The sequence below is a fragment of the Bufo gargarizans genome, chromosome 6 (genome assembly GCF_014858855.1).
Source record: "Bufo gargarizans isolate SCDJY-AF-19 chromosome 6, ASM1485885v1, whole genome shotgun sequence".
Lineage (NCBI taxonomy): Eukaryota > Metazoa > Chordata > Amphibia > Anura > Bufonidae > Bufo > Bufo gargarizans.
The window spans coordinates 387,795,686-387,809,361 of record NC_058085.1 but is presented as its reverse complement, the minus strand read 5'-3'; the positions used below and the strand labels follow the sequence as shown (position 1 = coordinate 387,809,361).

Here is a 13,676-nt window from a genome sequence, read left to right as displayed (position 1 = left end):
CACTGATGCTATCGATGAGTCGCTTCCCAGACCCATAGATTTCAAAGGGCATGTTTGGTCCACATCATGAACCAAAATGGTGCATGTTTCCGTGGTTTTTCCACTGACGAGTGAACAAATGCATTAAACACGATTGTATCCGATCCGCATTTTTTGCAGATTTGATGCAGACCCATTCATTTCAATGGGGCAGCAAAAAATTGGGACTGTGTGCTGTCCGCATCAGTTTGTCCATTCCACAAAAAAGATACAATATATCCTATTCTTGTCCGTTTTGCGGACAAGTATAGACATTATTACAGTGGGTCCCCCCCAAAAAAGGATGCAACATGGACATCATCCATATTTTTGGTGGACCGGAAAACACATACGGTTGTGTGAATGCACCCTAAGATCAATGACATCGTCTGCTGTCCATGGAGAACACGGACAGCACACGTCTATGATTCACTGACATGTGAGCAAGGTCTAAGGCCTCTTGCACAAGACTGTGTGTATTTTGTGGTCCGGAAAAATACGGATGACGTCCATGTGCATTCCGTATTTTGCGGATCGGAACAGCTGGCCCCTAACAGTCCTATCCTTGTCCGTAATGCGGACAAAAATAGGACATGTTCTATTTTTTTGCGGAAATACGGAATGCATACCGTACGTTTTTTTTTTTGCGGACTCATTGAAATGAATGGTCCTGTATATGGTCCGCAAAAAGACACGGAATGAAAATACGTTCATATGCAAGAGGCCTAATCCTGTGATGGCTAACCTTCGGCACTCCAGCTGCGGCAAAACTACGATTCCCAAGATGCACACTTACTTGGCTGTTCTCAGAACTCCATAGAAAAGAATGGAGCATGCTGGGTGTAGTAGTTTCACCACAACTGGATTGCCGGAGGATAGCCATCACTGGCATAAACCATACTTACTAAAGTGATGTCCTAGCGGAAGACATTATAATCTGCTATAGTGTGGTGTGGGGGTTGGTTGGTATATTCACACGTCCGTAGAATGGGTCCGCAATTTGTTCGGACCCATTCATTCTCTATGGGGCAGGAATGGATACGGACAGCACACAGTGTGCTCTCCGCATCCGCATTTCCGGAACGCGCCCCCGATCTTCCGGTCCGCGGCTCCGGAAAAAAATAGAACATGTCCTATTCTTGTCCGCAATTGCGGACAAGAATAGGCCGTTCTATGGGGGTGCCGGCCGGGTGTATTGTCGATCCGCAATACACTACGGACGTGTGGATAGACCTAAAAGGTAGTTTTCTTCCTTCTGGAGGAGAGCGAATTTGCATACATTTCTCCATTGCCAGTAAGTACGGTAAGTCTCCATACTCCAGCTGGATCTCTTCAATGCTGAACCCGGTACCTGAAACCCGCTATAGGAGAAGCATTCAAGTGCACAGCAGTAGTCTGGTGCCTAAGAGTATGTGCAGACATGGCGGATTTATTGGAACAACGTACAGAGTAATACAAATCAATGAGGATTTAGAAGACGTACAGTGTGGATATCAGGGCAGACTTTCAAATCAAACTCCTGATGATAAATAAAACACAATGTCGAGTTTTATTTGATTTCTTGTCGATTTCTGTTGCTTTCTTCACATTTCAGCTAAAGCCATCCATTACTAGTAAAAACCCCCCTCAGCTCCTTCTGCTCCTGCTCGGTCAGCGGTACCAGGGGCGAACGGCAATTGCCTCCATGGTATCCAAACCACTCCATGGCCTGCTTCATGCCTGGGATCCCAAAACTGCGCGTCACCTGGAAAAAGAGGTTGGAGGGGGACGTTAGAAGAAGCGGCCATCTTGGTATTAATGAAACTGGAACATACATTACTGGAGAATGGGGGGAAAAAAAGAACACCTAGAAAGAGTAAAGTTAAAAAGTCTATTTTACAATATGGCCGTGCTGGAGGACGCTACATGTAGCGATCAAACGTCCAAGTCCCTCCCTTTACATACAGATGCTCCACAGAACTTTTTTTTCGCCTGGCATCACTGTTGTTTTTCATCTTCTCTCTTACTGGCCTGTTGATTGGGCGTAGTTGAGAAGTTCGTCACGCCTGCTAGACGAAAGCGCGCACCATTTGTGCAATTAGCAGACTTTGGAAAGGTGTCGAATAGTGGATCTTGGGCCATCCTTCAAATTTCAGAAGGAGCTGGACGAGACGTTTCTGTAGTGCATCGGTGGTGTGGACAGTGGTTGGAGGAGGGCACTCAGACACAGAGAGGATTCTGGCCGGTCAAGACAGACTGATGCACGCTAAGATACCGTCTAAGAAGAGATGCTGAATCTCAAAAGGACAACCATGGCATTACAAACCGCTTCAGTGACTTCCCCGACCATAAGAAACCATCTATGTGAAGCAGAACTGCATTCATCATCGCCAAGAGCTCCTGCACTGGTGCCATGAGAGAGACCACTGGAGGCATGAATGGAAATAATAGCGTCAGTGACAAATGCAGGTTCTGCTTTGGCCGCATTTGAATACGCAGAAGGGCTGGAGAGCGTCTACTGCCACCATGCATGGTGTGGAGACACACAGGACCAACACCAGGTGTCAAAGTGCGGGGCGCCATTAGCTACCATGGCCGTTCCTATCTAGTATTCATGAAGGGAACATTGACCAGCCTTCTGTATGTCCAGGACATTGTGAACCAGTCCTACTGACTTTATTTGACTCGGAAGATGTGGTGTTCCAACAAGATGCTGCCCACCCACACACTGGCCGCACTACCCAACGTGCTCTATGACACTATAGAAAAAAGGCAATTTTTTGTTCTATACAGTAGTGTCCAAGCATGACCACCACTGCTGGAAGGCAGGGTGGTCATAACCATGGAAACGAGCAGTGTATAATGTGATGGAAAAATGAATCCAGGCAGCAAAGGAGGCAATATGGACAATCACAATACATTAGTAAGTGCCTTGTATTAACTTAATCTACACGATAAATGCCATTTGATAAATTGAGACAACCCCTTTAAGTTTTCCATGTGTTCCTTTTTTATTGTCTGCTGGTGTATGAGGGTATTCGGTGGTCTACTGTAACTCGAAGCTCCTGGGCCTCAGAGCAAAATCTGTAACAAGGCCCTTCACACTCTATGGCGCTGCTTCTTATGTGGCAGAAGGGCCATTGAATCTCCTCAGGTACCAGGCCTTAGTGTGACCGCTATCTCTGCACCCATGTAGCTATGCCCTCTGGGTAGACAAGATTCTGAGCAATATATTTTAGCAAGTTAGAAAAATAAATTTCTCCCTAAATGTATAAACTCTTATATAAATCCCCCAGTCATTCCCTTTTTTTACATCATTTTCTTCTTAAAAAATAAAGGGGTTGTACGAGATTAGATACACATGGCTGCTAAGTTGTAGCTTAGGCCCAGGCTGAGCTGCAGTACCCAACACATCCCATGGACAGGTGTGCCCATGGTGATAGAGGAGTGTCTATGTAACTAACTTGGTGGGAGGAGCTATAAACTAGCTGGGCGGGGCTTTGAGCTGTGTCACAGGAAGAAGTGCATCATGGGTTTGGTTGGATACAGGAACAGGAAGTGCTACATACAGGATGAAAACAGACCAGAGGGATTGGTCTACATGGTCAAAACGGGTCAGGAGAGTCCAAACTGAAATCAAGCATGGGGAAGATGTGCATAAGGTAAGCAACTACATGATCAGATCTGTTAAAAACCACAGTAGTCCAGGAAAATCCCCTTTTAAGCTGGTATTTCCTATATGTTAAGCTGGAACAGGAAGTGGAGAATAGCAGGGACCGGAGCAGCAGCAGGGGATCGGTGGAAGGAAGTAGTCTTTTATTTTATTTAAGGCATTGTAACCTATTATTTATTTATTTTTTAAAGTACTTATTGGAAAACCTTTCATCTGTTTAGCCCTAGTCTAATTAGGGTCTTACCTTATAGGGCGGCCCCCACTGATGTCATTGCACCCCCATTGATTTCAGCATCTTATATTCTAATTAGCCCACTTGGTTATACTAGGCGGAGACTGGAGCGGTTCTCTTCTCCCTGACTGTGAGGCTTAGATATACTTTTGTCTCATAAAAGACTCCCTTGCTTTAAAATGAAGCAAAGTCTGGTTTCTCTGGGGAAGTCATATCTAGGCATCAAGTACACTCCCCCTGCAGGGGAAAAGTAGCATTACATAATGGCCAGCCAAAGGCATGGACACGCAGGAGCGGCTGTGTGAGATTGTGAAACAGTTATTTCTGCATAATGTCTGTACTTAAACTGTCATTTGGCATTCCGGGCACTGGAGGCCACTGTTTTGCAGCTACAGCCAGCACACTCTGAGATTTGAATATGCAAAACAGATGATGACTCATGCTGTTGCCTGTGAGTGAACTAGGAAGTGCTGATCTGGCATGGTGGAAGGATTGTGCTGTGAGGGACTGAATCCGATTCCATCCTGGCTTGCAGATGTCCGGCAGTTAATGGACACTCAGAAGAAGGAGAGAAGCTGTAATATCCTTTCTGTGTCCAGCTCTTTTGAAAGAGATGAGAGTAGCTGTAATAGCCTTTCTGTATCCAGCTCTTTTGAAAGAGAGGTTGTCCCAGGAAGACCAGTCCAGTGTGTGGACAGAAGGCCTCTCTATCAAGCAAGGCCGCACGGTTGCTGAGAAGTTGGTGGCCATCTCTGGTAGGCTGCATCCTCGGACCCAGAACGGACACAGGTCAGTACACCTGGTTACTGATTGCAATATATTGTGTGGCGCCTGAAGTTACAGAGACTAGCCTAGGCCTAGCATTAGTTAGTCAGTTAGGATTTATATCGTTTTGCTAGGCTGTACTGTACTGGACTGCAGCGCAGTTATTGACTTGCAGGCTCTGCTGCGTTTGCCACTGGCTAGGGGTGTTCTCTGTAGCGGCACAGCATGACTTGCAGGCGCTGCTGTGTCCGCCATCGGCTAGGCCTGTCCATTGGGCAGGGACATTTACTGTGGGTCCGGGATATAGCGTTTCTATGCATGTTTGTATTGCTTTGGTGATGCTTATGTTATTACTTGTTTACGTAAAGTTTTCTGTAAAGTACCCCTTTAAGGCCTTGCATGGGTGTAAATCTATATAAATACAGTTGAGTAACTTTGCTGAATTCATAAGCACGGTTGCTGCAAAATTCTGCTGGTCGCCCTTGGAAACAGACAGCGTTTAGCTCCAGCATGCTGTCAGACATGTGACCCCCGAGCTCCCATAATACACTGCTTTATAGTAACAGGGATTGTTCTGAATTTAGCTTTGTATGTGAACAGAGAAGACAACATAACCACTGAAAACGACCACTAAATAAATCTACGTAAAGTATTGAGAATGTCCCGTTTTATGTAGGTGTATGCTGTAGAGTAGAGTGCCCCTTTAGTATGTTTTCCTGTCATGTGATACATGAAGAATGTGAAGTGCTCATTCTGTAGCTGACCTTCTATACGTCCGCGTTACTTCAGTTAATTACATCCACTCATGTTCTATAAATACCTGAAAACAATTCAGGGAAGCAACAAGCGATTGACGGAATTGCGGTGGAGGTTTATGGAGGGTACATCATGTCCATTCTCCTGCCACAGTAATGTCAGGGCACAGGGTGCAGCATAATAGACCCTTGGCAGCTGTTCACACATGTAAGAATCTCAATGTGAACCTTTACAGCCATACATGGGATTGGTATCAGGTGCTTTGCTGATGCTACATATGTTCAAAGTGGAAATAACCAAGAAAAATATTATTTTTTTTAAAGGGACAGTGTCACCGCAGACAACCCCTTAAAGACCAGAGTGGTCCGGTCATTAAAGGGGTATTCCCATTTCAGGCTTTTATGACGTGTCCACACAGTATGCCGTTAAAGGCTGACAGACATCAGTCCCACCTCTGGCAGCCGTCCTAGGAACTCCTATAGAAATGAATGGCGAGAGCCGCACATGCGTGGCCACCTTAACATACACGGCAGTTTGCAAACCGGCCCCATTCTCTACTCCAATGCTTGTCCCAGAGATGGGACCTACACTTATACAGAAAGGGCTCATGCACACGACAGTATTTTGCGTTCAGTATACTGGCCGTTTTTTTAGTTCAGTATGCGGTACATATACTGAACCATTCATTTCAATGGTTCAGCAAAAAAAAAACTGAAGTGTCTCCGTGTGCATTCCGTTTCAGTATTTCCGTACCGTGAAAAGATAGAACATGTCCTATTCTTGTCCGCAAATCACAGTGCTTGGCTCCATTCGAGTCAATGGGTCCGCAAAAAAAACTGAACACATACGGAAATGCATCCGTATGTCTTCCGTATCCGTTCCATTTTTGCGGAACCATCTATTGAAAATGTTAGGCCCAGCCCAATTTTTTCTATGTAATTACTGTATATGGCATACGGAAAAACGGAACGGAAAAATGGAAAGGAAACAAAAAACGCAACAACGGATCCGTAAAAAACGGACGGCAAAACACTGAAAAAGCCATACTGTCGTGTGCATGAGCCCTAATGCTGTATCCTGTGGATATGCCATAAATGTTCAAGATCCAAGATCAAACAATCCCTTTAATAGTCAGATCCTTAATAGCACGTTTGGACATAAAGTGGTTTAACGGCACTAACTTTTATTTTTGGAGCTAGCAAAATTAATTTAAGTTCTTTTTTAAGTTGCAACCTGTATTATAACCCCAGAGCTGCATTCATAATTCTGCTAGTTACTAGAGAAAAAGATACTTCCCAGGATGCAAATTATATGCGGATATTGAGTCATTAGAATAGGTATCAGTGATTTCAAAGGCAAGCAGATGTTTGGATTGTGGAATGCTTTGCGTGGTAATAGACATGGAGGATGGCCAAGGGAGATGACTTATTCCTGTTTCTTGCATTTATATTGACTGTCCACACAAGATTTAACCTAACCAAATTATCATTTTCCAATGAAAAAAAAAAAAGCATCTCCACCGATTCCCTACCGCTGCCACTCCGACTCTGCCGCTCTCCACTTCCTGCTCCTGGCTCAGCACACCATGATCAGCCAATCACCCGCCTCATACAGTGATTGGCTAAGAAGAGAGCTGCAGGGACCACTGCAGAGTCGGAATGGTAGCGGCAGAGGTGGCGAGTATTGCGTCTTCTTAATTTTAATCTTTTCTAACCCTTTTTGAATATCTTATATCCCCAGAAACCCCCTTGTCTCAAGAAATGGAACTTTTCCAGTTGGAGCAATAAGTTTGACTCTGTAAATCCCCATTTGGACACAAATCTAAGTTCTGATACAACCTGGAGAGAGTTATTCTGTGCAGTAATTACTCATCCCTGGTCCGGTTATTGCTTCCCTCAATCACCCGGGCAGGTTTGCCATATCTTTCTTACAGTATGTTACCGGGCCGGCGGCCAGGACGACAGCTGCGCGTCTCATTACTTAAAGAAATGCCAGCTGTGCTGCCAACTGGGCCCCGTCCTGGTTCTAGGAGAAGTTCTGTCTGGTATTTTCTGACCAAGCATCATCTATACAGACCCGAAAATATCTAACATTGTAGAGGCTATATACCAAGGTGCAGGAGAGGCTGGTTCGTTTGCAGTGGCGGACCCGACAGTCTAATGGGGGAAAAAATAGGCTTTGGTGTATAGGAAGCATAATATCACAAATAGGACATATTTACCTCCTTGAATATAGAAGGTCCTTCAAAGCAATGAATTATGACAATTTTGCATTAAAAAAAAATCCCTTTAAAACTTCCCCTTTAAGAATAGGTCACGCATATTTGATCGGTGCGGGTCTGAGTCCCAATGCACAGACTACGGTCGTATACGTATATAAGGTACCGCTCCTATGACTTTTCATGTAGAGTTCAGCCATGCTGATGGTCACCTGGTGCACAGGAGGATTGGACATGCTGCAAATTCTGCACCCGCGTGATAACATACTTACAGCAGCGTTTGGCTCGATTAATCGAAGCTGCAGCTTTCTTGCCTCCTGCCACTGCCCACCGACACACAGTCTCTCCAGTTTACACACTTGGGCACCCAGGACGTTGGCAAGAGCACAAACCCCTCCGACTGCACCTGTACAGAGAGAGAAAGAGAGAGCATTGTGGTCAGGGGATGTTAAACGCATGATACAGGATCAGAGAATCCCGTCCGTGTTATTCCAAAAACAGCAGCTGTCCAATGTGTTGGGTCCGCTAATGCATTTCAGCTCCAATGAAGTCAATGAGGTTGAGCTGCAATACCAGACGCGACCTGTGGACATGTGTGGCGCTGTTTCTAGAAGCAAGCTGGCATGATTTTTAAAACTCTGTATGGCACCTTTAAATATCTCCAAACGGAGTGCCAGCGTGATGTATTCCCCTTATGTCACAACCCTAACGAAGGAGAAAAGGGTCAAATAAAAACCAACGCCGAGCGCTCATGAGAGATGGAAGATGTCACAGTGCGATATTATGAGGCCGGGATATAATGAAGCTCCAAGCACCAGTGGTTCAGATAAGCAATGTTTTAATTTAGTGAGAAAGCAACCACATCTGCTCTCAAATCGATTTTCTGGGGCAGGAGCAGATGAGGAGGAAATATCACCATAAGTCATAGAAAGTGCACATTCACCTGCATAACTTCAGAAACACGTTATATATCTCAGGCTACATTCACATTGCAGTGGAGGCTCCATTCGGGGTTTCTGTCACAGAGTTAGTCAAAATTATTATTATAGTCAATGGGATTCTTGTCCGTTTTGCGGACAAGAATAGGCAGTTATAGTAATGGCTGCTCATGACGTTCTGCAAATTGCGGAACGCACACGGACGCCATCCGTGTTTTGCAGACCGCAAAACACATGCCAGTCGTTTGCATGTAGCCTAATCCTGTACGGATCTTGAGTTACATCCTGTTTTATACTCCAGAGCTGCACTCACTATACTGCTGGAGCAGCCACTGTGTATATACATTACTTATTCTGTACTGATCCTGAGTAACATCCTGTATTATACTCCAGAGCTGTACTCACTATTCTGCTGGTGGAGTCACTGTGTACATACTTTCTATTACTTATCCTGTACTGATCCTGGGTTACATCCTGTATTATACTCCAGAGCTGCACTCACTATTCTGCTGGTGCAGTCACTGTGCACATACATTACTTGTACTGATCCTGTACTGATCCTGGGTTACATCCTGTATTATACTCCAGAGCTGCACTCACTATTCTGCTGGTGCAGTCACTGTGTACATACATTACATTACTTATCCTGTACTGATCCTGGGTTACATCCTGTATTATACTCCAGAGCTGCATTCATTATTCTGCTGGTGTACATACAGTGAACAAAAATATAAACACAACACTTTCGGTTTTGCTCCCATTTTGCTTGAGCTGAACTCAAAGATCTGAAACATTTTCTACATACACAAAAGACCCATTACTCTCCAATATTGTTCACAAATCTGTCTAAGGGTCCATTCACACGTCCGTTTTTTCTTTCCTGATCTGTTCCGTTTTTTGCGGAACAGATCAGGACCAGATCAGGACCCATTCATTTTCAATGGGTCCTGGAAAAAATCGGACAGCACAATGTGTGCTGTCCGTTTCCGTTGTTCCGTTCCGCATGTCCGTTTAAATATAAAACATGTCCTATTATGTTCCTGAAAAATCGGATCCTGGTACAATGCAAAGTCAATGGTTCCGCAAAAAACGGAAGACATTCGGATGTCATTCCGTATGTCTTCCGTTTTTTGCGGAATCCGTTCCTGGAAACACATAGCAAATATACAGACGTGGACAAAATTGTTGGTACCCTTTGGTCAATGAAAGAAAAAGTCACAATGGTCACAGAAATAACTTTAATCTGACAAAAGTAATAATAAATTAAAATTCTATAAATGTTAACCAATGAAAGTCAGACATTGTTTTTCAACCATGCTTCAACAGAATTATGTAAAAAAATAAACTCATGAAACAGGCATGGACAAAAATGATGGTACCCCTAGAAAACACAGAACATAATGTGACCAAAGGGACATGTTAATTCAAGGTGTGTCCACTAATTAGCATCACAGGTGTCTACAACCTTGTAATCAGCCATTGGGCCTATATATATGGCTCCAGGTAATCACTGTGTTGTTTGGTGATATGGTGTGTACCACACTCGACATGGACCAGAGGAAGCAAAGGAAAGAGCTGTCTCAAGAGATCAGAAAGAAAATTATAGACAAGCATGTTAAAGGTAAAGGCTATAAGACCATCTCCAAGCAACTAGATGTTCCTGTGAGTACAGTTGCACATATTATTCATAAGTTTAAGATCCATGGGACTGTAGCCAACCTCCCTGGACGTGGCCGCAGGAGGAAAATTGATGACAAATCTAAGAGACGGATAATCCGAATGGTAACAAAAGAGCCTAGAAAGACTTCTAAAGAGATTCAAGGTGAACTTCATGCTCAAGGAACATCAGTGTCAGATCGCACCATCCGTCGTTGTTTGAGCCAAAGTGGACTACATGGGAGACGACCAAGGAGGACACCATTGTTGAAAACGAATCATAAAAAAGCAAGACTGGAATATGCCAAACTACATGTTGACAAGCCACAAAGCTTCTGGGAGAATGTCCTGTGGACAGATGAGACAAAAATCGAAGTTTTTGCCAAGGCACATCAGCTGTATGTTCACAGACGAAAAAATGAAGCATATCAAGAAAAGAACACTGTCCCTACTGTGAAACATGGAGGAGGCTCTGTTATGTTCTGGGGCTGCTTTGCTGCGTCTGGCACAGGGTGTCTTGAATCTGTGCAGGGTACAATGAAATCTCAAGACTATCAAGGAATTCTAGAGAGAAATGTACTAGCCAGTGTCAGAAAGCTTGGTCTCAGTCGCAGGTCATGGGTCTTGCAACAGGACAATGACCCAAAACACACCGCTAAAAACACCCAAGAATGGCTAAGAGGAAAAAATTGGACTATTCTAAAGTGGCCTTCTATGAGCCCTGACCTCAATCCTATTGAGCATCTTTGGAAGGAGCTGAAACATGCAGTCTGGAAAAGGCACCCTTCAAACCGGACACAACTGGAGCAGTTTGCTCATGAGGAGTGGGCCAAAATACCTGCTGAGAGGTGCAGATGTCTCATTGACAGTTACAGGAAGCGTTTGATTGCAGTGATTGCCTCAAAAGGTTGCGCAACAAAATATTAAGTTAGGGGTACCATCATTTTTGTCCATGCCTGTTTCATGAGTTTATTTTTTTACATAATTCTGTTGAAGCATGGTTGAAAAACAATGTCTGACTTTCATTGGTTAACATTTATAGAATTTTAATTTATTATTACTTTTGTCAGATTAAAGTTATTTCTGTGACCATTGTGACTTTTTCTTTCATTGACCAAAGGGTACCAACAATTTTGTCCACGTCTGTATATATATATTTTTTTTTTTTCAAAGAAATCCAAACAACTTTATTTGATTTTTGAAATGTATACATGTTTCCGTTTTTTGCGGATCCGCAAAAAATGGATGACATACGGAAACATTTTCAGGAACAACGGATCCGCAAAAAACGGACCGAAATTCGGATTATAGAAAAATACTGACGTGTGAATGTAGCCTAAATCTGTGTTAGTGAGCACTTCTCATTTGCCGAGATAATCCATCCCACCTCACAGGCGTGACATATCAAGGGGCTGATCAGATGGCATGAATATTGCACAGGTGGGCCTTAGACTGACCACAATAAAAGAGCACTCTGAAATGTGCACAGTTTTCCCTTACTGGGGGGGGGGGGGTCAGAAAACCAGTCAGTATCTGGTGTGGCCACCATTTCCCTCTCGCAGTGCAACACATCTCCGTCGCATAGAGTTGATCAGGTTGTTGATTGTGGCCTGTGGAATGATGGTCCACTCCTCTTCAATAGCTGTGCGAAGTTGCATAATATTGTCAGGAACTGGAACACGCTGTCGTATATGCCGATCCAAAGGATCCCAAACATGCTCAATGGGTGACATGTCCGGTGAGTATGCTGGCCATGCATGAACTGGGATGTTTTCAGCTTCCAGGAGTTGTATACATGAGGTGATGGTCGTGGATGAATGGCACAACAATGGGCCTCAGGATCTCGTCACGGTGTCTCTGTGCATTCAAAATGTCCTCAATAAAATGCACCTGTGTTCGTTGTCCATCACATACGCCTGCCCATACCATAACCCCACCGCCACCATGGGCCACTCGATCCACAACGTTGACGTCAGCAAACCGCTCACCCACACGACGCCACACACTCTGTCTGCCATCTGCCCTGAACAGTGAAAACCAGGACTCATCCGTGAACAGAACGCCTCTCCAACGTGCCAGACACCATCGAATGTGAGCATTTGCCCACTCAAGTCGGTTATGACGACGAACTGCAGTCAGGTCCAGACCTGAGGACGACGAGCAGATGAGCTTCCCTGAGACTGTTTCTGACAGTTTGTGCAGAAATTCTTTGGTTATGCAAACAGATTGTTGCTGCAGCTGTCCAGGTGGCTGGTCTCAGACGATCATGGAGGTGAACATGCTGGATGTGGAGGTCCTGGGCTGGTGTGGTTACACGTGGTCTGCGGTTGTGCGGCCGGTTGGATGTACTGCCAAATTCTCTGAAACGCCTTTGGAGACGGCTTATGGTAGAGAAGTGAACATTCATTGCACGGGCAACAGCTCTGGTAGACATTCCTGCAGTCAGCATGCCCATTGCACGCTCCCTCTAACCATGCGACATCTGTGGCATTGTGCTGTGTGATCAATCTGCACATTTCAGAGTGGACTTTTATTGTGGGCAGTCTAAGGCACACCTGTGCAATATTCACGCCGTCTAATCAGCACCTTGATATGCCTCACCTGTGAGGTGGGATGGATTATCTCGGCAAAGGAGAAGCGCTCACTAACACAGATTTAGACAGATTTGTGAACAATATTTGAGAGTAATGGGTCTTTTGTGTATGTAGAAAATGTTTTAGATCCTTGAGTTCAGCTCATACAAAATGGGAGCAAAACCGAAAGTGTTGTGTTTATATTTTTGTTCAGTGTACATTACTTATCCTGTACTGATCCTGAGTTACATCCTGTATTATACCCCAGAGCTGCACTCACTATTCTGCTGGTGCAGTCACTGTACATACATTACTTATCCTGTACTGATCCTGAGTTACATCCTGTATTATACTCCAGAGCTGCACTCACTATTCTGCTGGTGCAGTCACTGTGTACATACATTACTTATCCCGTACTGACCCAGAGTTATATCCTGTATTATACTCCAGAGCTGCACTCCCTGTTCTGCTGGTGCAGTCATGAGAAAAAGAAATAAAAAACAAGTCATTAACAGGAACAGCTTTGCCAAGCTACCCCAAACAACTGTACAATGCCTAGTTTACAGATGACACTTCCTAAGATGCAAATTGCAAGTACTACTATAATACTGCCACCTATGGATGAAAATATGACTCCTATAATACTAAGAAATGTCTGAGTAGAACTTTTAATACCTTCATGGAAGAAGGTGAGACAAAGTATTAAAGGGTTTATAAAGAGCTAGAAAAACATGACTGTTTTTTCCAAAAACAGCACCACATCTGTCCACAGGTTTCATGTGCTATTGCAACACTGCCCCAGTCACACGACCGGATGTATTTTGCGGCCCGCAAAATGCAGATCCGCTAAAAATACAGATGATGTCCG

General features: G+C 44.3%; 1 protein-coding gene across 1 annotated transcript in view; it reads right to left on the bottom strand.

The window, feature by feature from the left end:
- Positions 1–1,420: 1,420 nt before the first annotated feature.
- LOC122942538 (4-hydroxy-2-oxoglutarate aldolase, mitochondrial-like) overlaps positions 1,421–13,676 on the bottom strand; it is a 46,856-nt gene continuing 34,600 nt past the window's right edge. Inside the window, exons 7-8 of the mRNA XM_044300189.1 lie at positions 7,914–8,047; positions 1,421–1,762 (exon numbers count right to left, since the gene is read on the bottom strand). Of these exons, the coding sequence (XP_044156124.1) occupies positions 1,613–1,762; positions 7,914–8,047 (284 nt within the window). The 3' untranslated portion in view covers positions 1,421–1,612. The remainder of the gene's footprint in view (positions 1,763–7,913; positions 8,048–13,676) is intronic.